This window comes from Lonchura striata, chromosome 3, assembly GCF_050655825.1.
Source record: "Lonchura striata isolate lonStrDom1 chromosome 3, ASM5065582v1, whole genome shotgun sequence".
In the NCBI taxonomy this organism is placed as follows: Eukaryota; Metazoa; Chordata; class Aves; order Passeriformes; family Estrildidae; genus Lonchura; species Lonchura striata.
The window spans coordinates 6694872-6722702 of NC_140705.1; the positions used below are offsets into that span (position 1 = coordinate 6694872).

The 27831-nt window shown below is 39.6% G+C and overlaps 1 protein-coding gene across 2 annotated transcripts in view; it reads right to left on the minus strand.

Moving 5' to 3' along the window:
* Window positions 1–1516: 1516 nt before the first annotated feature.
* Window positions 1517–27831, minus strand: part of PTCHD4 (patched domain containing 4) — a 102962-nt gene continuing 76647 nt past the window's right edge. For both annotated transcript variants that reach the window (XM_021529768.4, XM_021529769.4), the window contains exon 3: window positions 1517–26981. In XM_021529768.4, coding sequence (XP_021385443.1) covers window positions 25348–26981 — 1634 coding nt within the window. In that variant the 3' untranslated portion in view covers window positions 1517–25347. The remainder of the gene's footprint in view (window positions 26982–27831) is intronic.

Consider the following 27831-nt stretch of genomic DNA (forward strand, 5'->3'; position numbering starts at 1 on the left):
TGATGCCATTTACAATTCCCTCCCACAGGAAAAATCTTATGTGGCCTGTCTGTGTTTTCAGTAGGACTTGATAAGGAATTTCACCTCACTCATGGAAATCCTGAACTTGGATTCATCCCATCTCTTATAGAGCAAAATTTGAAGCACAAATGTCTTCTCTGGTTTCTCTGGGCACTTGGTGGAGGGAGATAAGGATGGGATAATCTGCCATGCACCAGTGTAACAGTGACATAATCCCCTGGCACAGCTCTGCTGCTTTCAGAGCATCAGGCACATGCATCAAAAAATGGTTAGGCTAAATTTGAAATTAATGCCAGGTTAATCATTTGGAGAGGTGGCCCTTTTCTATGTTTTATCCACGTGCACTGACCACCACTTCAGGGCAATGAGAATGGATGTGCACAGAGCAAGGAAATGCATTGCCACAGCACTTTGCAAATGCAAATCAATGATTTCATTTCACATGACTTTCCTCCAAAGTCAAAAAATAAAGGCACACTTATTTTCTTTATTTGACAAATCTTTAATTAGAAAATCAGTCTTTATTATAAAATTTCACAGGCTGATAAATCCTAGTAGGTTATAGAGAGAATATTTTTTTTCATGAACCTAATATAAAAGTTAAAATAAATAACAGCATTCATTAGATTATCTCTCCCCCCTCCCACTATGTTCCCAATTACAAAAAAACTTATAGTCATCAATTTTTATTTAAAAACCAAGGATGTATATTGCAGCCTTTTATGACTTGAAGGGATGATATTAATATTTGATGATTTATTAACCATTTTCTGTGACTAAATGATAGGAGTGGAAACACAGCAGGCTTAGATCTTAACCCACACATGGAATTTTAATGTTCTAAACTCAGCAAAACAACAACCTGAAGGGGAGCACAGGGCGAACTCGATGGTTGTAACACTGTCTTTTTAAACAGAAAACTCCGAGCTGATCAGCATGGAAACACTGAGAGATGACAGAGCTGAGCTTTCAGTTTTGTGTCACACATTTGGCACCGGGTGCTGCTGGCACGGGGCTGGTGCTGTGCTGGGCTGCCCAGGAGCTGTGGCCATGCCTACGGATCAGGATGCTCCGGATGAATTCACACGGGACTGACACAAAGAGACTTTGGCTGAAGGTGCAGGACTGTGACCTGGACATTTTTATAGAACTGCATCAAATGCTGTGGCCACTGCTGAGCTCACCCATGCACCGACATGCGAGGGCGCTTGGAAAGGGCCCAAAGTTTCTTTACAGCATGTTTGCAAAGCAGCTGCTTCCCTGGAAAGAGGAATCCGAGCAGGGGAATGAAATCTCATATGAAAAATGAATATACAATATCTACATCGCCTTATGTTCCTCATTAAAATGACAAACAGTTTATCATTCATATCTAATTAATAGAACGGAGTCTAAAGTCTGGGATTTTGTATCTATTTTGCATAGTCCATTTAATACCCAGTATTTTCTCACTTGCATGATTAGAGTCTAAGAGAAACAAATAAATACACAGTCATTTACATAGTGTCACAGTTTATTTAAAGCATTTTGAAGCTGAAATGATGAAAAGAGGACTGGGTAAATTACTTGGCAAACTGCACATAATTTATTACTACACTGAGCAAGTATATTGCACTGTCTGAAATAGTCATTGTTAAGTAACCAACTTTTAGACACTATCTAGATAATTTTCTGTGATTTTACCCCCCTCCCCCAGGCTACAAATACACATACAGTTTTAAGCCTGGGTTGTAATGGAAGCTCCACTGAAAACAATTATTTGTTGTCGTCCCAAGGTTGGGATCAGCAATGAACATAGCAATAATGCAGCTCCTCTTGGTAGACACCTCATTGCTGATTCCTCTGTATGTATCCAGACCTCTTCTGAGATGCATTTGTCAACATGTTCTCAGACTGTTCTCTCAGCAGTCATGTTCTAAAGCCCACTAATGGTCATAAAAATACTCTTATTTCTAGGCTTCAGGCAAGTCTCAGGATGTGCCTTACTTGGTGTTTGTAGTTTTCCTGTTATTCCCTGGAATTAGTTTGCAGGTATTTGGCTGTACCCATTGTTCCAGCTGTTGGCTGTCATCAGAGGAGGTTTATTCCAAGAGAAATCCCTTCAGAATTGCATTCATCTCACCTCCCCTCTACATCTATGCATAACTACAACATCTGATAATTCATCTGTGCATGAACTAGAGCTCTCAATCTTCCTTCCTCTTCAGCAGGAAGAAGTAGGTATTTTAGGGCACAATTCATTTATCCTGGTTTTTTTTTTTTTTCACCTTTGTCACGACACAATGGATTTTGCCCAAGAAATGCCTGCTTCTATCTTTTGGCCAAATATGTCTAGAAATGTCCCTATTCTGGCCAAAAAAATCCCAGACTCTCATGCTAGAGTCTTGGTTCATGCTTGTATGCTTGGCTTGGAAGTTTTAAAAGCAGTCATAATTTACTTGCCAGCACTGATAAAGTTCAACTGCAGAAGCCATGAGTCTGTTTATTTCAAGCATACTGAAAAGTGTGATTTTGACACTTGGCAGGAAACTGCCACCTTGAAATTGCAAAGGATTCCTAACCATGTGTTTTGCTGGAGGATGAATTTATTTTAGTTAAGAAAACACAGCTGGATCAGAGCTTATATCAAAAAAATAGAATGGAATTGAATTATCTTTATTTTTTGTCACTAGTCATCATCAAAAGAATCATCATTATGATGTGCAGGTAGTTTGGCTGAACACATGGATGCATTTCAAGCTCTTTCCTGTGTTTCAAAATGCTGAAGGTTTCATAACTGCAAGTACTGTGTACTAAAAACCAAAAAATTCCATGTTCAAACTTCTGATGGCAATGAAGTTATAACTTCATTGTTCTGGTGCTCAATTTCAAACATGAAAATCAGTTCAGAAGGTAACTTTGTATAACAAATGCAACACAGTCTCCCTTCCTAATTTAGGTCCTGAAATTCAAAAACAACAAGGAAAGGTCAAAATGAAACGGCTTGGAAAGCATGGCATTATCTCCTCTTTGTCCTGAAAATATCATTAATAACTGAATGGATCCTGGGAAAGATTTGAACTAAAAATATAAGATTTATGTTACCCTGGGTGTTATTTTAGCATCTGCTCTTGTATTATTGCTCAGTCCATTGACCTCTCTATAAAAGGCTGCATTCTCTTATGTTCCAGTCAAGTTATACCAACAATTTTGGAAACAGCCTTCTCTTATCCCCCTGCAAACTGATGTAAAACCCTGCAGAAGTCAAAGGGAGCATTTCCAACAGTTCCAGGAGGCTGTGGAACAATCCTCAGTGCAAGGAAGCGAAATACAGGATGAGCCCAAGTGGGAGCCTCTATCCAAAAGAGGCTCCAAAAGCTTTTATCTCCTTTTTGAGACTCAAGTCTCAGAAGCTGCCAGCTGTCTCTTAAGCTTTTGCAGGATTCAAAATGTTTGGTGTTCATCCACTCTAGTGAAGGCCATGGCAAAGAGTCTCAAAGACATATTCAGCAAAAACCAGACACACTGCCTCTAGGACAGCATAATCTAAATTATTTCACTAAAATGCTGGACAATTTAATGCTCAGTGGTAACTAATATTGGGAAATCCTGGAGCACAGGAACAGAAAATGAGGAATTTTCTGTTTTAAATGTATACTAGACATCACCCTTTGCAATGATGTGCTGAGAAAGCAGAACCTTTCACTGATTCATACTGTATATTTTCATTCTCACAGACCATGAACTAAACTCTGAATCATGAGCTAGTAAAATTTATCATTTGATTACAAACAATTTAAAAAAAATATATACACACATATAAATTAATAATTTATTTACATTTGGCAATAAAACATGAGGTTGCTTATCCATTATTTATCCCTGCAGTGGAAAACAAGAATGGGGATGCAAATTTCACTGAAACTTTTCTTGCTTTTGCTGCACAACATTTGTTCTGAACTAAAATCCCTTGAGTTCCTTCGTCCTTAAATTTGGATCCAGAGCAATACGCAAAACTTCTGCACAAATGGGGAAGCACATGGAAATCCTTGCCCAGGCTTTCAAGCAGAGAAGAAATGGCATCTTGCTCCTTCATTTTTGCTATCATTTTGGGTGTTCTTTGTTTAATTTTGCTGGGAATAATCTAATTTCACCTGCCACAAAAGAAAACCTAATATAATTATGAAAGTAAGAGGAAGATGTGAGGGCTGAATCCCTGCTTATTTTTGGCACAATCCAAAACTGTTAAATTTTACCAAGAGCAGAGCAATATCACATAAGTAAGATACAGTAGGAATTTTCATAGGTAGCTACTATCAGGACTTTCTCTTTGGTTTTCTGACCTAAATTTTCATGTCTTTTCCCACCTCCCTTCCCAAGAGCTTTAGCTGCCTTGGTGCAATCTTTGAGTATTTTTGTTTCAAGAGACCCCTTTGAGTACTGCCCTTTCCTTGTCCTTGGAAAGTGCTGTTTTATCAACACTTGCTTTGTTAAAAATAGCATGAAAAGTTGGTTTTTACTGTTGGTATTTAGTAATTATTATAATTTATTATTAATTTTATTCCTAATTCCTAAAAGAGATGGATTTATAAATTATTCATTTTCATGTGTTTGAAATAGAATCAAATATTTCAGTATTTTTCCTGCAAATGTTCTGTTTTGTTTCTTGAACTTAAATTCCTTCAGTCCTTGTCCTTAGGACATAAAACTATATTTCCCTGTCATTGCTTCACTGTCTCCTCTTAGGTGTTAGAGTTTCAGCATCCTGACTACCTCAAAACTGGGCTACCTCAATGCCAACACAATTCCCATGGGATTCAAAGGTCCCACAGCCCCTTTCTGAGGGAGATGTATAGATTCCCCCACCTTGGCAGCCCATGGGAGGAGCTGTTTGGCTGGAGAGCCTGGCCAATACATGGTGGAGAAATAGAACTTTGTACAACAGCTCCTCAAGGTACTGAAAGTCATCAGCAGCTGGGGTTTAACGAGCCGATGCTGAGGAGTCAGTTTATGGCACATGATTTGGGAAATCTTGCCAGCTCATGGTTAACGGGCTCAAGGGGGGCAGAAACTCCACTGCTGCCTTGAGAACTTGACATCTCCACCAACTTTTCCCACCTTTGGTTACTTAGTTGGTTGAATTTTTTTTCAAAATTTACATAGAGAAAACTTGATAAGTTTTGTTGCTGAGTGCAATGGGATCCTAGAATGGCTTGGGTTGGAAGGGACATGATAATAACCCCATCATACATAAAAACCCCTAGCTCTCAGCACCTCATTACACAAAGAATTGACCTTGACCGTGTGCAAACACACACACAAAACATTTACATGCCCCTCTCAGGACAAGAGATATCTCTTGTCCAGAGATATCCTCTCATGGACAAGAGATATCCACACTGCCAACAGGTAAATAACTGCATCTTTCTATGCAGGAAAAGGATTTTCAATGGGTACCAAAGCAAACATGCTTTGTCCAGGAGAAGCTTGTTTCAGAGTTAGGCAGAGTATTCATGTACTTACAGCCATGCAAAAGGTTTCACATGAAGATAACACCATGGGCAAGGTGTAAGAGCAGAGGGATATGCACTCTGAGTAGCACATGAATATCTTTCAGAGTCATAATCTCTGACAGGACAAAATATCTCCGTGTGCTTTAGCACAACACCTTATAATGCCTTCAAGAAGCTGCTCATGCAGATTAACACATTAACAATGTCCTTTTATTCTGTTCTTTTCTACTGTATCTCCCTTCACCTCCTCAATACACTCTTCACCGTGTTATCTTGTATTTCACACTTTATCTCTCTCTCTCTCTTGTCAAGGAATTATATTTCTAGGAATATCAGTCTGTCAGCTACTAAGATGACATAAAAAGGAATTTCTGATATGCTGTTATCTAAATCCTCAGATCTGGCTCCTCACACACTCTAGAAATTTTGAAATCTTTTCTTCCTATTGATCTTAGAGCAATTAATGGTGTCTGGACATAATAATCCAAGAGTAATACGGCACATAGCAAGTTTTCTCTCTGCCACTCTGGACGACACCACAGATGTATTTATTGTGGCATCAAGTTTCTCTGTTCCATGTGGTCTGCACAGTCCCCTCATTTTTCAAAGGCTTTCATTTAGGATGTTAATTATACAGAGATGCCAGTAAAAATATCTTCTTGACAGTGGCCCTTGCTGTAACACTATTTTGTCTCTTCTGCTTCCTTTATCTAATTAAAAAGTTACCATTTGGCTTTGCTCTACTTAAAGTTTATTGAGTTTTGGGTCACAGTGAGTAACTTGCTCCATTTCATGGCTTATTCAGCTAAAAGGTCCTCAGTGACTTGACAATCTTTGTTCTGCTCTTATTTATGTTTTCAGCTTCTGATAAAAAGTGTTCAGGTACAGCTGTTCCCAAACCTCCAAACAGAAGGCAGAGGTACAAGCCATATGAGGGCATGATTTTATAGCAAATACCAAATGCTGGGAGAGATACCAAATTCCCAAGTCCAGACTGTGTCACTTGGGAACGACCTAAAATGACAGTATGTGTACAAATAATTTCTTGGATTAGGAACTCTGTCATTTCAAGGTGCAATCCAAAGATTGTGGCTCATGCTGAGTGCTCTCAAACCAGCAGTGAGATCTCTGAAACAATTCCAGATGACCTGAGACACATCAGGACAGTGCTGGCCATCTGAAACCAGAGGGGAGGAGGGCAATATGCTGCCTCAATGTTAAAAATCTCTTGCCTGTAAAGGTTCTCTGCTTCGTTTACAGCTGTGCATTGTCCCTTGCCTCTGCTCCACCTACATCCAATTTCCACAGAACTGTCCAGCACTTTTCCCAAAATGTTTTCTTTTTGAGCATTTAAACTGTGCCATAATCAGGATTTATTTTTGCTTGGATTCATCTCCCAGAATATAGACTTATTGTTTTTGTGGAGCTGATCATGCAAGTGGGTCAGCTTGGGGAGGGCTCTATGCAATGCGACTGATTTCTGGATCTAGGGAACAGAATTGAGCTTTTCCTTCCTGTTGATGAAAGTTGAGGGTTGAGACATCAAAGGGATTCTGTCAGGATTTTAGCAAAAGCTGCTTTAAGTTGATTTTACCTGCATGAATAATGGAACCTATACCTTACATTATTAAAAATGAATGACTTTTAAAAAGATTAATGCATTTTTAACTGGTTTTGGTTCCCATTTCCTTCTGCAATAGACTCTTCAAAACTCTTCAAAAGAAATGAAATTTCTTTGCTCTATTTCAGTTTTATTTCTAGGCAATTTCACTTTTTTTTTTTGGATTCTCCCATTAACACTAGGATGGCCAGGGTATTTGATCACATCTAAGGATTTTTGAGTCCTTGATTAGATATCCCTTACTGGGTACAAAAGTGATGAAAGTACAAGCTCAGAAAAATGGGCTTCTTAAATTCTCCATCTGGGGAGCTCCACTAACAAGGCAATCTCAAAGCTGCTGTACAGCCAGGCTTTTCAAAGCCTTTGCAATGATAAAAGTACATTTCAACCAGATTATAAAAAAAAAATTCCTAAGCACTGAGCCTCAATGGGAGCCAGGCACCAGCTTTAGGAATCTCTTAAACATTCTGCCTTGTTTCCTGACTTTTGTAGACATTGGCCACCGCGGGTCATTAATGCTTTGTGGAGACTGCTTATACTTTTGGCAGTGTTTCAACGGGGTTTCTGTTACATTGGAACTTTTATTTTGGTTCAGACATATCTATTTTAGCAAGTCAGTGCATGAATCACATTTTTCAGGAGCCAGCTGTCAAGGGACTTCTTTTTACATTTTATGAGCAGGAGATCCCTTGCAGTTCTGAGGTCTTAAAAGAGCTATTCCTCTGGGAATTCCTCTGAAGAATTAAAAATAGAAAGTTGTCTGATTGAGAACATAGATGCAAATTCATGCTGAGGAGCTATTTATAACAGGATGGCCAAACTGATGTGGTAAAACTATTTAGAGAACTTGATGTATAATGTCACAATGAAATCTTAGGGGAAAACACTATTGTTTGAATGACAGGGATTTAATTAAATGCTTGAAAAATGAGAGAATAATAACATACAGAAATACACAAAATTTATATGCTGCCAAGCTGTCAGTTGCTACCAACTACATTTCTTTAAACTGAAGCGTTTCTGTTATACGGATGTAAAAAAAAAAGTGATGATGAGATAACCTGATTTGTATTCCATCCAAGTACTAATTCATTTGGGGAAGAGTTTTAATGTTACAGTGCAGAAATGGATACATTTCTATTTAGAAAGGTGTCTGTCATCTCTGTGGCTGAATATAGATAGAAAATTTATGCCAGCGTAGCTGCATTTTTATGATCACAGTTATAATCTTAATTTACAGCAAAGGCCAAAACATTGCTGATAGCAGGAGAAAGGATTTTAGTGAATGACTAATTATTTTGCTCAGTGGATGTAGCACAATACTTGGTCTGAACTGCCTGCAAATATAAAAACGTGAATTTCGCTTCATTTGGAGCTCTCAGAGGTCAAACCCTGCCCTGTTGATTTAAAAGTTAAGGGCAGTGTGGCTGAGCACGAGCATCACTGATGACAGCATTAGAAATGCTGTCTACCATTGGATCTGCTGCTGGTGTTGCCTTTCTTACCCCCAGTCATATTTCAGAACTGCCATTAGGAAGAAATTCCTGGCAGGGAGGATGGTGAGGCCCTGGCACAGGCTGCCCAGGGAAGCTGTGGCTGCCCCATTCCTGGAATGTTCAAGGCTGGGTTGGATGGGGCTTGGAGCAGCCTGGGATAGTGGAAGGTTCCTGAGGATGGCAGGGGACTGGAACTGGCTGATCTTTAAGGTCCCTTCCAACCCAAACTGTTCTATGAGTCCAGGAGGTGCCTTGGGAGAAAGGGAAAAGGAAGGGTGAGAGGGTAAATGAAATATGCAGCTCATCCCTGGAGGCAGGAGCTTCACCTCTCCCTCCATCCCAGGCCTGTGGAGTTACCCAGAGCATGTGGGGTCCGTGTGGGAAAGGGTGACTCGACAAGTTTGGGGTGCTTGAGCCTCTGAGTCAGAAGGACAGGTAAGAAGGATGTAGAAGACACCAGAAAAGTGGAGATATAAAAATCCACACTACAGCCAGAGTGGGAATATAGTTCTGAAAATTCCTGGGGGAGATTTTTGGTTTGAACATGGGGAGAAGGAAGAGGGGACTTTCTTTAGCCTCCTCCTGCCTGGAGGCTGTGCCTTTCACATGTTTGTAAGTGAAAAAGAAGGTTGCTGAAGAAATAGCTGAATTCTTTATTGATTTCTCCTGCCAACAGAAATTACTGCAACCTCCAAAATATGGATATTTGCCAGGAAGGGAAAGAAAAAAATTTGAGCTCTAAAAATAGATCTATTCCTATCTCAATTTCTATTATGTTTGGTTTTTTTTTTTTTTATTTTTTTTTTTTTGATTTTTTTTTTTTTTTTTACTGGTGTTAGACATTATAAATGTAGTGGGGGAGTGAATTTTCCCTTGCCTTCTGCTGCTGCAGATTTACTTATAATCCAAGGGCTGTGGACTCCTTCAGAGATGCTCTAAGATGTACTCTGAGAAAATGATTAGGACTGCAAACCTCCAATCACTTGTTAAGAAATATGTGCAAGCATCTTTGAAAAAAATTCTGCATAACTCTGAAACTATTCTGGAAACAATGGAGCCTGGAGAACTTTTCTAGAATAGAATTCTGTATTTCCACAGGTGCACAGTTTATTGGGTAGTCCTAAAAAAACCCAGATGTTTAACAGTATTTTTCAGGGCTGTGTTTCAAAGCTGCTTCTGCTTACCTCTGCTGACACCATTACCTTCCCAAAATCTCATGGTGCTTTGATCAAAAACTAAAGAAATCAGGAAAAATTTCAGCTGGTCCACACACACTCAAGGGGCTATATTTTGTCAGCTATTTAGAAGAGACTGTGATCTGCACAGCACAACAGAACAGAGAGATATGAGCCATATTTACCTTAACTGAAGATAGAAGAAATAACAGCCTTATCTATATAATCAGTCATAAATAATAAGCTTCAAATTTGCAGTCATCAAGACTCATTAATTATATCTGACATTATTTCTGCAGCAAAAAACCCACCATAGATACAAATTTTCAGGTCTATTTGAAATTCTGGTAAAACAGGCTACAGAATCACCTGGGCTAAAAAGATGGAATTTTAGTAAACAGAAACCTTTAGTCTTCTAACAAGAAGCCAAGAAGAAGTAACAGCATGGTTATGCTATGGCAGCTTCTCTGCACCACCAAATTTAATTTTTAGCTTTGTAGCTTCTTTTCCTCAACCCAGAACAAAGCAAATCCCATTTGCAACTGGCCTTTCTTCCTGCCTTAGAAGGAATTAAACACCCAGCTACTTACAGTTCAATAAAATCTTCAAATCCTGTGTGAGCAAAATGAACAAAGCTCATAAGCATACGTTCTCTCCTACAGACACCAGTGGGATGGGAGGATGTGCCTGGAAGTTTTGGGTGAAAGTAGTAGGAATATCTGTGCTTGTAAAGCTATTCCAGGCTATGAATAGCAGGGTTAGTTGTAAAGGATCTGAGCAAAGGTACTGGTGTGATTTTGAAAATGATTGGGTTGTGCTGATGTATATTACTTGATAGCCTTGTTTCAACACGGGAGGGACGAGCTCCAGCACAGGGCTGTGCTGACACAGCTCTGATCTGTGCTTGCAAACTGCTCTGTTTCCTCACCATCACAGCACTACTCAGTGTAGAAAATTCCTCTGCAAGCCTGTAGGTTGGCACAGATTTACAATTCAGTAAGTAAATTCCCTTGCACACTATAGGATGAATCCAAGTAAACTATGCTTATGTAAGTCACTGAAGTTTCTTCCACTTTATGCCCTGATTTTTCTATTTACAAACTTGCACCAAAAGCCAAGGGACTGCAACTAGAGTGATAAGTAGCAAACCCGTGGCGATGAAGCAAAGAAGATGTTTTGGGACTTTGCTGTCAAGCCTTGAACAGTTCAGAGTTACTCCAGGGAAGTGTCAGTTCTAGAAAGCCCCTGAGAACATCTGCAGGAGCCTTCACCTTCACAAAGTGGTGGGGAAAAGCTGCTGTGGGCTGTGATAGAGCACTGACTGCAAGCAGCTATGACTGCGTGATGAGACTGAGCTCTTCTTGCTCCTCCAGCTCAAGGGAACCTTGAAAATCTCAGGGGAAGACTTTCCACTCTGCATCAGTGATTATGCCCTTAAAATGCTGTGGATTTGGACACAGAGAAGAAATCATGAGAAGAATGTGTTGCCTTGGCCTCTTCCTTCCTGAGCCTCAGTTCCTTCACATCCAGTTCTCCCAAATCACACAGAGCAAGGACATCTGTAGGATCAAAGCAAAAGGATTGTGCCCTGGATCCTGAACTCAGAATTTTTGTATTCCTTTGGAATCAGATGGATGCTGGATGTCTTCAGTTGAAGAGTAGAAGAGATTGCAATTGTTCTGAATGAAAATGGCCAATGACAGCACAGTATCAGACAGTGGATGACTTCCAGAATAGAGATGACCCCCTCGTCTATCACGGAACGAGAAGGATTATGGGATTCCAATTTAATGTGATAAAATGTCATCACAAACATGAAATTTTAAAGCCATCATTCAATAATTATAATTAGCCTATGTCAAACTGCTCTGAATACTAAAGCAACTATAAAAGGCGAAAATTGTCTTAATTAGCAAAGATGCAGAAAATGTGTGAGACTGACTCACGTCAGGGAAGGCTCCAATTAACCTGGCCCAGATTGAGATAATTAAGAGGGCAGATTCAATTGTGTAAAGAATGAAAAACTTCTGGTGTGGTATGAGGTCTTGTATTTTTCCATTCCTGGGCCTGTTGTTCAGTGATACCTTCAGGCACATCATCTGTTTACATAAAATTGTTTCCTGAGCTGGCTGCTGAAAACCAGACTTACATCCAGAAAACCCTGAGGATACTCTTCAAACCCTTTTGGTTATTAACTCTTTCACTGAGTATTATCTGTTCAGCAAGCTTTCTGCCTGGATGCTACACACACCCATTGAAGCTCTTGTTCAATACTATTTTGGAGAAGTCTAGACCAGAAGGTTTGGTAAAATTACTACCCCAGACTAATAAAAAGCAAGAAACCATTTCTTTCTATAATAGGGGAATCTTGTGGACACACCACCTCACAGTGGGGCTCTGGTCATTGCATTGTAGCAGAAAAAAACCTGCTCAGCCTGGACTGGTCTACACCTAAAAAATTCTGTGGCTGCTTCTCACTGAAGAAGTGAATGGTCTTTAAACTGTCAGTGGTGGTTAAAATGTCAATTGCCAAGGGAAGATTGTGCAAACTCCTTCAGGTCCAGATCACAGGAATTCTGTTCTGACCTGTCCTGCTGATCACTGTACAAACCCAGGGTGCTGCAATGGGTGTGGGAGACAAAGGTTCATTTAGTTTTAAGAGAAATAGAAAAGTTGCTACTGATAATGAGGGAAACAGGGGTTTCTGCACAAGCCATTCACTCAGGCACTTACTCATAAATATTTTGTTTGTATCCCCTACTCTAAAACTCAGAAATGTCTGTGTGAGCTTCAGCCATATATCTGAGATACATGCTAGAAAAAGCACTAAGTAAAGGAGAAACAGAGAAAAAGCAACCAGTACCACTGCATCATTCCCAAGTGAAATGTAAATTGCAGCTAGAATCCAAAAGTGGTCATGAATGCAACAGCAGAGTAAAGTAATGCTCAAACTTTTCCACTCTCTCATATTTTTATAGGTACTGGAATCAGCCAAAATACAGGTCAGTTCTTGGCAGGTGATGGGTTCTTACAGCACCAATAATACCTCTGCAACACTCAATTTGCTGTGGGAAGCTGGGCCAATCCTTTGACTTAAGGAACATACATTTCTTCTGTTGCACCATGAGCTCATAGAAGCTTCAATGCCACCAGTTCTTTGTCAGTCTGTGTGCTGCCAGGAAGGTGCCACCTGACTTTCACACTATTCAGGGATTTCAGAGGTGCATGGGAGAGAACCAGGAACTCAGAAGAGATCTAAGATCCATCCATCAAACCTCCACCAAAAGCCAGTACTGAGAGTACAAGGGAGATGTTTGCATAACAACAGCAATGAATATGGATTTTTTTTTGGCAGAACTAAAACTAAAATGTCAATCTCTATTAAAATTAACTTAATTGAAACTCTTATTAACTGTGATACTTTAATAGGTCCAAAGTTATATATTTGTGTGCTTTTTTCATATTTAAATCCATGTACTTATTTTATTTCTCACATGAAATTGATCTACATTTCCTTTTAGTTTTGAAAAAACTACAAATAAAATTAACTGGAACATATATACTATTATTACTTTTAGACAAGAACTTGCTAAAATTCAGGAATGAGAACTGCAGTTTTCAGTGCAAATTGAGCAGATCAGAAGTAAAATGCTACAGAAATCTAGAATACAGGTTGGAACAACTGTCTTTATCACTGGAGGGCAGCATAAGTACCAATATAAGCTAAAATAGCAAAACCTCAGTATTTTCAGCCGTTCCTTTATATGCCAGAACAGTAATTGCTGCTTCTTTATAGTGGCTACTGACAAACAAGAGATGCTGCTGCCAGCAGGTCTGACCTGCCTCTGAAAGACAGATTTGTTGTAATTAATTTTACTTTATTGTTGTAATTTCCCAGACCAAACCCAGGTTGGGGGGTGGGAAGAGAAATTTGTTTGCAAAACTCATAATAAAGTTTCACCCCCACCCCTAATTTTAATAGTGAATATATTTGCCAAATCTCTCATCATGTTATGGCTGCTACCAAACCTGCATGCAGTCCCAACCCTTTGGGATCTTTCTCTTACAGACAGACATAGATCACTTTGCTTCTAGGAGCTCAGCAGTTTTAGGGCCTTGCTGGTTGAAATGAGTTTCTAATTGTTTTATTTGCAACATGCACAGAAAACTTCATCAACGTTTTCTATGTCCTTGGCAATGAAGAGGAAAAATTCATGCCACAGTTCTGGGCTACCTTTTCTGATTCATAATAATTTAGAGAGTTTTTGAACTATTCCTTGGAATACATTGAAATGACCCTTTTCCTTCTCTAGGATACTTCTGTAACTTTGGATCAAATCTGCATCCTCCCTCATGAAAATGAAACTAGCACAGAATCAACAGAAGCAGAAATGGCAGAACCTAGCTCAGGCAAGAAGAAATAGAATTACTGAATAACGGAATGGTTTGGGTAGGAGAGATCTTAAAAATCACCTTGTTCCACCCTCCCTGCCATGGGCAGGGACACCTTTCACTAGACCAGGTTGCTTCAAGCCCCATGCAACCTGGCCTTGAGACATCACTGCCTCTCTGCTTCATTCACCTTGGCAGGCATCAACACCTTCTCCCAAATAAAGCTTAGTAGCTATGATGTAATAGAAGAAAATTCTTTTTCCGCTTGAAATAAATCTATTAGAAGAAGAATAGAGATTTTCTACTTTTTACCCACCTAGTTAAATGGAACAAAAATGGTTCAGGTTGGAAAGGACAACTGGAGGGTATCTAGTCCAACTCCCCTCAATCAGGGTCCCTTGAAGCCTATTACTCAGGATCGTGTTCAGATGACTTTGGAGTATCTCCAGACAACGAGATTCCAAAACCTCTCTTGGCAATCTGTTCCAGTGCCCAATCACCCTTACAGCTAATAAGTCCTTCCTCACATTCAGGTGAAAATTGCTGTGTCGTATTTTCTGCCTGTTTTCATTTGAAAGGAAACCAGGCACAAAATCCTAGCCCAGTACGTTCCCTCTAGACGGGTGCCACAGATCAGGACTTCAGGATGCAGACAGAGACTTGAAGGCAAAGCCCAAATATTTGCACTGGGTGGAGGAATGTGAATGAATATGTGAATGATTTAATGTGTCCTTAGAAGCTTGCTGTAAACTGCAGGGTCTGAGGGATGTTCATGGTACCTTTACTACTGAGAGCAAGAGCAGAGGCAGCACAGAGGCAGGGACAGATCTCTGAGCCATGGGCAGCTCTGGGTGCAACGTGGGCAGATCTCCTTCGTCTTTCCAGAGACGGTCAAGAAATCCTGGGAAGGATTGTCCCATGCCTTTGACTTGGAAGGGCTTGAAATTCCAACTCTACCACTGTGGGAAGAGGAGCTGAGAGCTGCTGGGGTTGTGGGGAGAGGGGAGAAGGCTGAACTAGAAAGCAGGAGGAAGCTTGGTGAGAAGGGATCCACTGGCAGGAGTGTTTGGGGAGGAATGGAACTGGCTTGTGTTCTGTGCCGGCTATCGTGTGGCCAGCTCTGTCTGGGAAATCAAAACATTTGGTTGCAATTGAAACATTTGGTTGCATTTCACACAGCTCCAGGGCACCTGTAAATTGCCTATCTGCAGAGAATCAGTGAGGGACCATATGCCAGCTCAGGGCTGCCAATTCCCTGGCTCTGACCCACTCTTCCCAAGTCCTGAAATGCCCTGTACCTCTTGTGAGGATAGAGGTGCCAGTTCCTACTGCTGCCCAACATTTTAGCGCCACATTTTCTCTCAAAAGACCCCTGTTCATTTCCCCTAAATCTAAATGTAAGGCAACAGGCACCTGAAAAAATGGTACTGTAATATGGATTAATACTGAATATCTTTCTATTGAAGAAAGGGGAAATCCTAATATTTACGAGTAACATATTTTATTGAAGATTTCAGTCTTTAAAAGATCAGTATTTGGTATAGAATTTCAAGCTCAGTAAAAGGCTGTTATACAAATATGGTCATGGTTGAATCTTGAAAAATGTTAACAGTTTTCAGCAGCAAGGGAGCTTTACAAGGGAGGAAAATCAATATTGACTTATGTTATTTATCTGTAGCATAGTAAAGTTGCCTACACCTGAGAAATCCCAGTAATTAAACATCTAATCTACATTCCAAAAAAAAAAAAAAAAAGGGTTAAGCAAATTCTGCAACTTAAAGGGAGGTAGAAAATCTGACCATTACGGGCTTAAAAAAAAAAGCCAAAAAAAATCCAAGCATTGTGTTAAAAGAAGGGGCAAATGGAACTAAAAAATGGGAAAATTTATCTGTATTTTCGTTAAAGAACCTGCTTAATTCAGCCCCTGTTTTAGTGACTCTTGGCTGCTCACAGCTGCCTTGTTTGTGCTGCTCCAGTCACTGACCTGCCCTCTTGGAGCCCTAATGGCCCACCCTAAACCCCACCAAACAAAGAGAACAGCCAAACTGGTTCCTGCCCATCACTCCAGAGCTACTTCCCAGCGTTTTCATTGCAGTTACAATGAACAGAGATGCCTCAGAGGCATTAGCCTGACCACATCTTATGCCAGTGCCCTGAAGTTCATGAACTGCTTATCCCAGACTATTCCCCAGCTCTGGCAGCTGCTGCCAGACTCATGCAGGGGCCCTCATCCTAAAAGGTCCACCTGAGCTCAAGGACTTGCAGCACATGTTTCTCTCCTTTGACTGTAGCCTGGGAAGAGACACCTCTAATATCTGATTTTTGCACGTTCCTTTCCAACTGGCCACATGTTCACACAAAGTATTGTCTACAGGCATTCCAGGGGAGGAGTTACTTCATGGTTTTCATTGCACTCTTAAATGCTTATGGAGCCTTGTGTACCTACTGAGTTTATGTTTTCAGACAAAGTTTTTCAAACAGCTTTTTTCTTGGAAAGGTTTTGAGGAAATGTCTGGCTTAAGGAGTTCTGTTTTCTCTTCAGATTAGAATATCAATTTACCCCAGTCCTCAGACTGACAAAGACTTATGTCCATATCTTCATATACATCCTGATGGTTCCAGCTGAAGCCAATGGGATTATTTACCATGCTTATGGCTTGGCAGTTGTATTTGTTTTTCCACAAGTGGGGACTTGATTTCTCTTCTCAATGTATATAAGTGTTCTTTAACAGATGCAGCCCTAGGACATGTGATTCTCCACTTATGTCCTATTTATGTCACCATTCATATTTAATTTAATTAAAAAGCAATAGATGATGCCAAGACAAATTTTACACTAGGCACAAAGCCAGCCATTTTTTCTTTTTTAATTTTTTTTATGGGGGGTGCTATTATAATTTTATTAGCAAAGATTAATTTAACTTCATTGAGCAATCCCTGTCTTATTCATAATAAAGGCATATCCAGCACTTCTCTAATATGTCACTTGAAATAATGAATTACGTTAAATTAAAAGTTTCATTTTTTCATTTAGAAATGAGCTTTAACATCATTAGGTACTGTATTCTCATTCTGAGTCAAATATCTTGCTAATTTTTTTCCAGAAAAAATGCTCAGCAAGGCTTTGTTCTTGCTTGAGTGTTGTATGACTGTTACAAATCACTAAAATGTCCCTGAGATGTCTTGCATCAGGGAAATTGAAACCCTGAAAAATATATGTGCTTGGCATGGTTTTTCTACATATTGTGAAATTGCTACAATAATTGTAGAATTTAGTATGTTATGGGAAAAAAAGCTTTTTCTTTTAAGACCTCTATTTCTGCAAAGCTCCTATTTAACTTGAAGCACAGACATAAGTGCATCCTTATTTAGCTCAGTATTTAAACATATGCTTAAATTTAAAGATATCCCAGTCCATGAGATTTTAGAATTTGATTAAACGAAATCATTTACTTGAGTACTTTGCCAGATGAAGATCTTCAGATGTAAAATACGACTATGAACATAGACTGCATTGCTGTCTAAAGTTATAACTTTGAGAATAAATCAAGTAATGTCAGGATTGCTCAGCAGCCCTGAACGAGGCTGATGTGGTCTGTCATTGTCCATGCTATGAAACAGTCCTGTAGTCTAAAAACTGGGTGACTGTAACTCAATTGCCTGGTGGGAATTGTCCCTGGGAGATGCCAGCACCCAGACTATGCCAGGGTTGCTGGGAGAGAGCTGGTTTTCTGGAGCAAAGCTGTGCCAGGGAATTCTCTAGATATTTAGTAGCTTTGAAGATTGAATTCCAACACCTGCATCATTACAAAACCTGGAATGACTTGGTATTAAGAAGATGCACCCTCAGTTCTGTGCTTCAACTTTATCATACCTAGGACCTAGGACAGGCTCCATGATGCTGTTCAGGAGCAGTGTGGCTCTCTGAGGTAGTGAGTAAAGAATAAATTCTTGTTCAGGGAATGATACTGTCCCTATTTAAGCTTTCACAGCTGGATGAGCCCTCTCTGAAATTTTCACACAGGTACAGTAATAGCAAGGTTGACTCCTTGACCACTCTTTGCTTTTCTACCTATGGTGAATTCAGAGCTGAATTTTGCGATGACCTCTTCTTTTTCTGTAGGGGCAAAATCACACATCCTACTAATCCTACATGTTTAGTATTTGGATCTGCATGTTGGGAATGAGGGCTTATGCCTGGGGAAATACATTCCAAACACTGCTGTCCAAATCCTGCAAAATCTCCCTTGACATGGAGCTGAAACCAATGGGATTTCCTCCAAGAGAATGTCTGCTTCTGGCAATCAGAATGTTTTTGTAGGTCAGGGATTATCTTCAATGTGGTAAGTGGGAAAAAATTTCAGTCCTTATTGATGAAAGAAAACAAGATCAGAGAAGTATCAAGTCAGGACAGCAAGATGTTGCAGACTCAGATTTCTCTATTCATGGAGACTTTTAGTCTATTTGATTGACATCTCTTTTCAAATTCCCATGTAAAAAATGTTTATCCATGACTAAATCTAAAATATTTCACGTCCTATTCTCAAATGGCTTATGGAAAGAAGAGTGATGCTTCTTGTCCTTTACAGAGGAGCTCAGTGCAATATCCAGCACACAGATGGCAGACTGAGAAGCAGTCTCAGAGGCTGCCACTCTGCCTGACCATGGGATATTTCCCTTCTCCAGAAAAAGCTGGGCTTATCTGTTCATGATTTCTCTGTGTAAGCAGGGTAGACTCTGATGTGCTGATATTGCCCACATAGTGAAGGAGATGATTATCAATCCATATAAGGAATACTGCCTGGAGTATCCAGCAGGCTGATGCAGTGGTGCTGGAATTAAGCAGGACACTGTTGAAGTACCAGTCATTCTTCTGTAGTTAAGGCTGTATCAGCATTTCTACTAGAATACTTGTTTCCAGTGGTTTTTGCAATTAAACCCGGAAAATGTGCTCTGGACAGAAATTTGATGAAAAAGTTGTTCCATGCAGGGGCAATAATTTCTTTTAGAGGTCATGAAGAAATGTCCATTTATTTTTCTTGATGAGACAGAAAAGCAGAGAAAAACTAGGCATTTCTATGATAAAAGTGTGCTGAAAAATAAATGCTTAAAGTAAAGGAATCAAAAGTAGAAGTTTATGAGGTAAAAACCTAATAAAAATGGAAATTTAGGCTTAATTTTTGGATGAGTTTTCTTACAGGCACTTTTCTGTCTGAAGAAATTATTTTGGTATTTGGGCTTTGTTGTAAATTAGTTAGGTCTGTACCACAGGCTGCACTTTGAAGCATAGAAACATCTATTTATTTCAACAGAGTTATGCTCTCAGAATTTTCAAAAACACATAGGGAAATTTTGAAGAGGTTGAGAGTACCCAAAGAAGAATAAAGTGTGAAATTAGTTGAGCTGCAAAAAGAAGATAGCCTCAGGGAGCAGGAAAGAGAAACTCTGTTTTAATGAGGAAGCAGGAAAAGAATTAGAGTAGTTTTGTGGACACACTGGTATGTCAGAGAGGAAACAAAGAGAGCTAGGAAAGATGAACTGCTTCACATGTACTTGTTTTCAGCAGGGTTTTGGCTGCCAGTGTGGGCAAGAAAGCCTGATCTCTGTTTTTGACCTGAACATCCATAACCCACCTCAAACCTGTGCATAATGATGTTTTGCGTAGCTATGGGTAGGATGAGCATCCAAATTTCACATTGGATCCTTGGCTTTTAAACCATTAAGGAGGTAGAAAGAGATGAGGAAATGGTTGAGGGGAAAAAAAAAAAAGAGATTGTATTTGGGAAAAGCCTCTAGGATTAAAAAGAAAAGCTTCCAGAAAATTATTTTACCTGACTGCCATATCAGAAGAAGTGTTTACACCACTCCAGTGTTGGGCAGATGAGGTGCTGTGTGGGACTCTGTAGTGACAAGTGGGAAACTCCCAAAGAACATCTCTAAAAAAAGCCCTTAAAGTCTCCTTGGTCAGAGATGTATCAGCTTGTGTCAACCTGTGAGCTGCTGTGGTCACAAATTCCAAGTTACTCCTGGGGAAGTTGTGAATTCCTGCACTCAGCATAGGGTGGTACCAGGGGCTGATGGGGCTGCTGCTCTTGAGAAGGCAAAGAGAGAGCAAGTGGAGCATGAAATACCTCTGCTGGCATCTTTCAGCTCTTTTTGAAAGTTTCCTTTCCTGTTCAAATGCCTTTTGCCTGTGTAAGAATTTATGAAAGAAGAATCAAAGCTTTATCTGTCTATAATAAATTGGTTACACTCCAAACAATGTTTCACTTGGTTTCCACTTCACCCTAATTTTCTCAGATATCCCGAGTATCACTGTTTGTTTAAAGCCTTGTTGGAGGAGACTCTGCCTCTTTGAGAAGAATCCCATTTTCCCAACACCACAACACTTCTCTTGCTCACTGACTGCCTAACTTTGCTTCCTTACAGTGTTTCCTAGGAGATCAAATGGGAGCTTGAAGTACTCAAAAACCTAGTGTTGCAATGAAAAATAACTTATTAAAGTTTATAATTGCTGAAAAATTAATCAGAGACTTAGCATGGTACTTGCATAAAGACAATAAACCAAGCTCTTGTCATAGTGAAATATGGAATAACTACGTTGAAATAAATCTTAATTATGCTAGAGTTGCTACTCAGTGTGACTTAATTAGCAGTAGAGCAGTGAAAGCCTTTGGGGAAAAAAAGAATGCTGATTACACAACCACTTAACTGTATATTCTTCCTCCCCCCCTGGTTCTTTTCCTTCCCATCAGAGAAAATTTCAAAACTAGAGTTGTTCAAGGAACTTGAATAGACATTAACATGTGGCATGTTACATTGTAAATAGGAATTGTTTGAAGTAAAAAGTTGAGAATAATAACCCTGAAGATAATCTCTTTAAATTATGCATGCAAGGTACTATGCATCCATACCTACCTTGAACTTAAAAAGTGCATTGCTTTGTTAGGCAATACATTTATGAGACATAGAATGGTTTAAGTTGGAACGGACCTTAAAGGCATCTAGTTCCAACCACCTGCAATGGGCAGCACACTTTGCACTGCTCCAAGCACTGTCCAGCTTGGCCTGGGACACAACCACAGATGGGGCAGCCACAGCTCCTCGGGGCAACCTGTGCCCTCACAGTAATGAATTTTTTCCTAAAACCTACTTTAAAACTACATCAAGTACTGGACTACAGAGGTGAAGACTTAGCTCTAATTAAAAAAAAAAAAAAAAAAAAGACAGAAGATTAGATTGAGGTTAAAACACCCCACAGAGCAAAGTGTAAAGAAACAGACCTTCACTGCAGCCCCCGAGTGCAGCATGCAACTATGGCTATAGAGTATAGACAGATAAATTGTTCAACAAGCACACCAACGAAGTAAGAGGCTTATTTGTCATGGTATCACTCCTTACCAGATAGAAGACATGCAAAATCAAATATATCATGGCAATAAATCTGTTGACTTCAACAGAGTTATTTCAACAATGAATTCAAAGCAATATACTTTGAGGGAATGAAACCAAACCAAGCAGGAGATGCACACAGGGTTCTTGGAAGATTTTCTAGACCATATATAAAATCAGACATTAAAGAAATATGCACAGTGTTGCAGGGGATTTATGGTAACTGGGGAAAAAGTTGTGTAATGGATATCCAGTATGCAGCATGTCATCAGTGTCAAATTGCTTGGCATGAGCTAAGTGCTTTCTTCAGAGGTGTTATGCAGCTCCAGTTAAACTGAAAAGGTGCTGTAGTAAAAGGTATCATGTACTGAAAAAATTTAAAGAAAAATAAGCAAAAACAAGTAGAAAGAATTTAAAAATACAGATTATGCATCCCAAAATTATTCCAGTTTTCCTTGTTCCACAGAGACTGACGTTTTTGCAGAAGTAAAGGCTGAACTTGTATTTTTTGGTGGATGTGGAAATTGGTTGAAAAAAACAAAATTACATCCATGGAAGTGTGGTTTGTTTTCTGCTTCACTCCTGAATTAACAGAGAAATAAAAACTTTTTAGTCTCAGTGGGTTATCTATATATTTGGTACCTGTCATACAAGTGCTACTGCACCTGCATGGCACTGAAAGGAGTTGGTTTGACACCTCATCAAATTCTTGCTCATTTGTGTGAGCCCACCTTTAATATTGACATTTTCTAGTGTCTTGACTTACTATACTCTGCCATGGGAATTCCAGTTTTTAAAAGAATTTGTTGTGCATAAAACTTCATAAGCAAAACATAAAATTTGGGCTGAGTTATTCCTGGGATTTATCCCTAAAATTGAACCTTGGGAGGCATGTTTATAATATTTTTTCTTTCTCTTGATATTTTGTCATTTAAATGGGGTTAATCTTCCAAGCCTGGATGAGTCTGCATTGCTGATGTCTGTGTTTGAACCAATTGCTGAACTTCCTTGATCATTGATGGACAGAAACCTGCATTTTACAAAATGTGATTTATTTACTCCTAATATACAGCTGTAAAATGGATCAGAAGTGTCTGTCACTCTCTTATGGCCATAAAGGAAGTTCAGATATAAATATCTACATTGCTAATATCTGAACTTAGATGAGATGAATCCTGGCTTTGATGGCTTTGGAAAGTGCTATTTCCCTCAACACAATGCGTGACAGACATCCCTGGGATACATCTGGACAGTACAAGAGAAGACCAGGAATTTCCCAGGTGACACTTCCAGAAGTGATAACCAAGGGTCACAGTGCTACAACAATCCAGGTTTTGTGTGGGCAGTGGAGAAAACCTAAAAAGATTGGGATGCTTGACATTCACAATGGACTGTTCAAAATAGGATGAATATTGCACAATGTCATCAAGATGCAAATCAAGGTCAGTAAAAACTTCCCAACTAGGGACATATCTGACCCATAACCCAACATTAAAACATCCCCAGCAAACCTTACTGAACTATGTAGATCTCGGTTCTGTGTCTGGCCCTTGAATATTTTGGGTCAAACCAGTAACATTGATCTAGCTACCCCTGAAGTTTAGATCTAGAAGTTTAGATCTAGATTCAAACTTTGGAAGCTTTGCCTGTCTAGAAAGTTCCTCCCTCTCTAAGACATGTTGCATTCAAAAGTTTTCTCGAACAAGCAAGAGCTTTGACCACTCCTAAAACACAGAGGTCATTTTTGGCAAATGATAATGGTAAAGTTCAGAAAATATAGAGAAGAGGTGAAATTGCATTCCTTGGAAACAGAAGCAGCTCATGAACATTAGAACTGGCATTCAAATGGCTGTTTTTTTGTTTTTGTTTTTTTTTTTTTTTTTTTTTTGTACTGCAGGTAATTTTTTTCTGTCTCTCCCTAACCATAAAACAGTAGGAAAAGGTGAGACAGGTCACATAGCAAAGAATTAACATCTTGCAGAGAACTTTTTAGGAAGACATATGTACATTTCCTCATCAGCAAACTCTGCAGGTTTGAGACTGAGTTATCAGCCACAAGTAGACATGTATACACATTTTGGAAGGCAAACAACTTCCAGATTATTTTTTAAAGGTATCCACAAGTAATACAAAGTAGACATAGACACTTGATATAGCGATATCTTTACATAGTGTCCTCATGGATACTATAGGTTCAGGAAGACATTGCTCATGGAGGTGATGCTATACCATATTCCAGAAAGTAGAAAGCAAGCCCTTTTAAATTACTGAAAGGAGAGATTGACATGGCAAGCTCCAGTGCAGAACTGGGCCAAGAGCAAACTGAAATGGCTAGATCTGTTTTCATCCCTTCCCTTGGGCTACTAAGCTGAATAGTTTACAAAGCAGAGAAAGTCATTCATAGACCTTTACAGTACAATTTCTAGTGCCACATAGTAACTGAGGATTTACTGCACTCTCCTGTGAAATTTCAACTGCCATAACAAAGCTTTATGTTGCAGATGATCAAGACTCAAATATTTAGGAATAATAATAACAGTAAAAAAGACATTTTACCCTCCCCTCCCCTTCCCACAGGGGACCAGTCTGTCTTCTTACAACTAGAGGTTGATCCAGCCCCATGCAAATGTTTACAAGGTGTTTTTTTTTAGTGTGATAAATTTTTTGTATAATGCTTTGCTTAAAGAAGGGGAAAATCCCACTTCCTGCAGCATATTGCAGGGACCAGCAAACATATCCTTTCATTCCTTGGATCAAATATATAATGATAAGACTGTGCAGGTGCTCCAGAGCTGACTCAGCTGCCACACGGTCACACTGTGCCTGTGAAATGCAATCCATCATTACGTTTGTAGCGCCTGCTTGATTAATATTCAGTATTTAATGTCAACACTGATAAATTAGGATTCAGAAGTGTTACACTGCAGGAACTGCAAACAGTGCTGCAATGATGATGGCCTGCGTTAGTTTTGTGAGATCTGTTAATTCAAGGGGAAATTCATAATTACCAAAATAGGGGTATGGTATTAACTACCAGCTGTGAGCTCTTGGGGTTACAGTGATATGTCACATTTAAAGGAACTACACGTTAGATTTCCAAATGGCTATGATTATTTCTTCTCCTGGATAAATAGTACTTCTACCCCTTTGCCATCCATTTTTGCACTAATGCTCTAATTGTGGTGTTACAGATACACAAGGTATATTGGATTTGGGAAGCACTTTGGCTTAGACAGTTTTAAACATTTACTTCCCAACTGCATAGGTTTCTTCTTAACTAACTTGCCCAAGAAAATAAAAAATTACTATGGCATTTTCAATCTCTCTTGTAACCTTTTCTCATTTGAAATATTGTTTAATTCTCTTCCATGGACAATTTTTTCAGACAAATCTGCTTTTTTCCCTAGTGTTTACTTAATGGTAACTCTTTTTTTCACCTTAGCTTTAGTCCTACATATGACATATTAAGCAATTCCCATTAGAGCTATAGTTTGAGACTCAGGAACACTTAATGGCCAACAGACTCTTCCCTGGTGGAGAATGAGGATTCAAAGGAAACATTTGAGATTCTTTCACTTTCATTATTTTTGTTTAAAAAAGTTTACACCTTGAGGTGTCATGAATACCCCTTCTTGATCTTCCTTTGCTTTGTCAGACCTGGCCAGCACAAGCAGCTGAGATCTTTGCTCTATTTTCCCTGCATCTCTGTGCAACGCTTTTTTAAAAAGAGAATATACTATTGTATTTTTCTAAGCCTTTCATACTGCTGTAACATGATCAGGATTCTCCTGAATCTCTATGCATTCGATCTCTTCTCGTTCCTTCCTTTTGGCTCGTTTCTTTTTCTTGTGGTGCTTTTTGGAAGGTGGGAAAAAGGTTAGAAAGACGGGCAAAATAACAAAACAGTGCAGAAGTGTGCAACTGCCGGCAAGCAGCAAGCATTTGAACAGTGTGAAGGTCAAGTTTGAAGGCACAAAGAGAAGGGGGACCAACCCGATAAGAAAGGAAGAAACGTTCTGCAAAATGGCTGTCCCATGCTCTTGGAGGGAGTTCTTTATACACTGAGTTCGGGTGTGCTCAGTAGCTAATACAAATGTATAAAGCAGGGGTGCACAGTGATCTATGGCAAAATTCAAAGTGTAGATAAGGCACAGTATAGAAATGCAATCCATGTCTACATTCCATAAGGTCATCAAGCCAAGGACACCCAGCTCTATTGAGGTGACACTAAGGATTAACCAGAAATTTCCCAGAGGGTGGATAACCAGGAAAAAGGTCAGTATTAACACCAGCAGGATGCCAAAACCAGAAATCAGGACAGGCATAGTTACTGATAAACCATAGTGGTCCATGAAAACAAAAGTAGGGTTGAACACAATGAACTTAATGCTCTGTATAAGAGAAAGTGGCCTCAGCTTCTCCAGCAGTTCCACCGCTTCCCTCTGTGTGTTTTCACTAGTCCTGGCCACAAGGTACAGACGAGAAGCAATTATGTTGTTCTCATCTCCAGCTTTGGAGAAAATGATGTCATTTTTGAAGTGCTGGAATTCTGGCTTTTTTAAAAAGGAGCTCTGGAGGATGCTGATAAAGTCACTTTTGTTGGTTGCACTGATGTTACCCACTCGAAGGTATTGGTAATACTGTTCAATCCAGGACACGGTGTTGAACCCCTGGCTGAGTGTTTTTAGGTCTTCTTGCACAGTACCATTCCAGTACTCCAGAGGTTCGTAGATGTAGAAGCCTATCACAGGGCTGTAGTTGCTGAAATACTTTTGCTGTATGAGGGCATAGGAGACGCTTGGGGACTCACTGGCGAGAAGGTTGATGATGTTGGCTCCATCATTAATCTGTAAGCACCCCATAAAGGAGAAAGAGGCATAGATGAGATACAGTATCACCACAAATGGCTTGACATAGATGTTGGTAATCCACTCATTGTAGTGCTCTCGGAGGAAATGCTGGATAAAGTGGTGCTGGTACGGGTTGGTCTCGTGGTGGGAAGTGTGCTGATGGCCGTCGTTCATCATGGTCTGGAACCACACAGGTTTCCGGTCCAGGTATTCTGCCGAGGGGATTTTACAGCAGAAGATGCTGTGGTACCGGTTCTGCTCCAGCTGGCCAGCAAAGACCAGGCAGGAGCCAAAGAAAGAGAAGATGTAGAAGTAGTTCAACAGGATGGAGACACACATGTTCTGGCAGAAGACTTTTACAGCTTCGATGTTGGTGAAGGGGCTTGCCCCCATGCCAAAGGCTATGAAATACAAGGAGCTTGTCATGGTGTAGGAGACCATGACATCTGAGTAGGCATCTGCTACTCGGTCCTTGAATGGCAGATTCTCCCTGGTCCGGCGCCATCCTGAAAGAAGTTCAAACACTCCCTTGGTTCCGTGACCTGAAATGAGAAAACAAAGTTTATATTTGTGCATATGTATAGGGGGGTCCAATCATCCCCCAGGTGTTCCATCCTCCAGCAGTAAAAAAAATTTGTCAGCTAAATTTTGTTGTTTTTGTCACCAGTTAAACAAATGGAAAACCCTTAAATGTCTGTCTAAAGATAAATACCATGTTCACCTGCAGGTGCTTCAATTAACAGCCCTGACATTCTAGGACTCTCCATCCTCAGGAAAAAAAAAATGAAGACATGAATTGATTTTAATGGACATTGAATTACTTCCAAAATGGACTGCAAATACAGGAGAATGTGAAGTTTGATTCAAGTCTGGGGTTCATTCTAAAAATTCTTTTTGTCATCCTATTACATCTTTCAAGGTTTAAGGGATTCAACTTGAAAAAACTTAAAAATGCAAGTAATATTTTCTTCTGAAGAGTATAAATAAAAGGGATTATATGAGAAATGAATGGTTGTGACCAAGAATGGGTCATCTTGTTTCTTTGTACATGATAAAGGAAAAATTATGCTGTAAGTACAAATTACCAGAGTAATTTGTGTAATGATTCTCTGCCTACTGAGTGAAATTGGAACTCTCAATGATAGCACACAAGTTTTCAGACAAAACTGACATGCTGGTGATAATGATGGAGAGTAGTATACTGGCTAAGCCATTGGTCCACATTAATTGTCTAGAAAACATATGGGTTTATTTTCTGTGATTATATCTGTGTCTCTCTGCTATCCAGAGCTCCTCCTGGTGACAAGGAGTTCTCTTAGCTCATGTGAGAGGACTTTCAGAGAAGTCAGATGTGGTCAGTATTCCATGACAGGTTTTGACTTTGTATTCCAT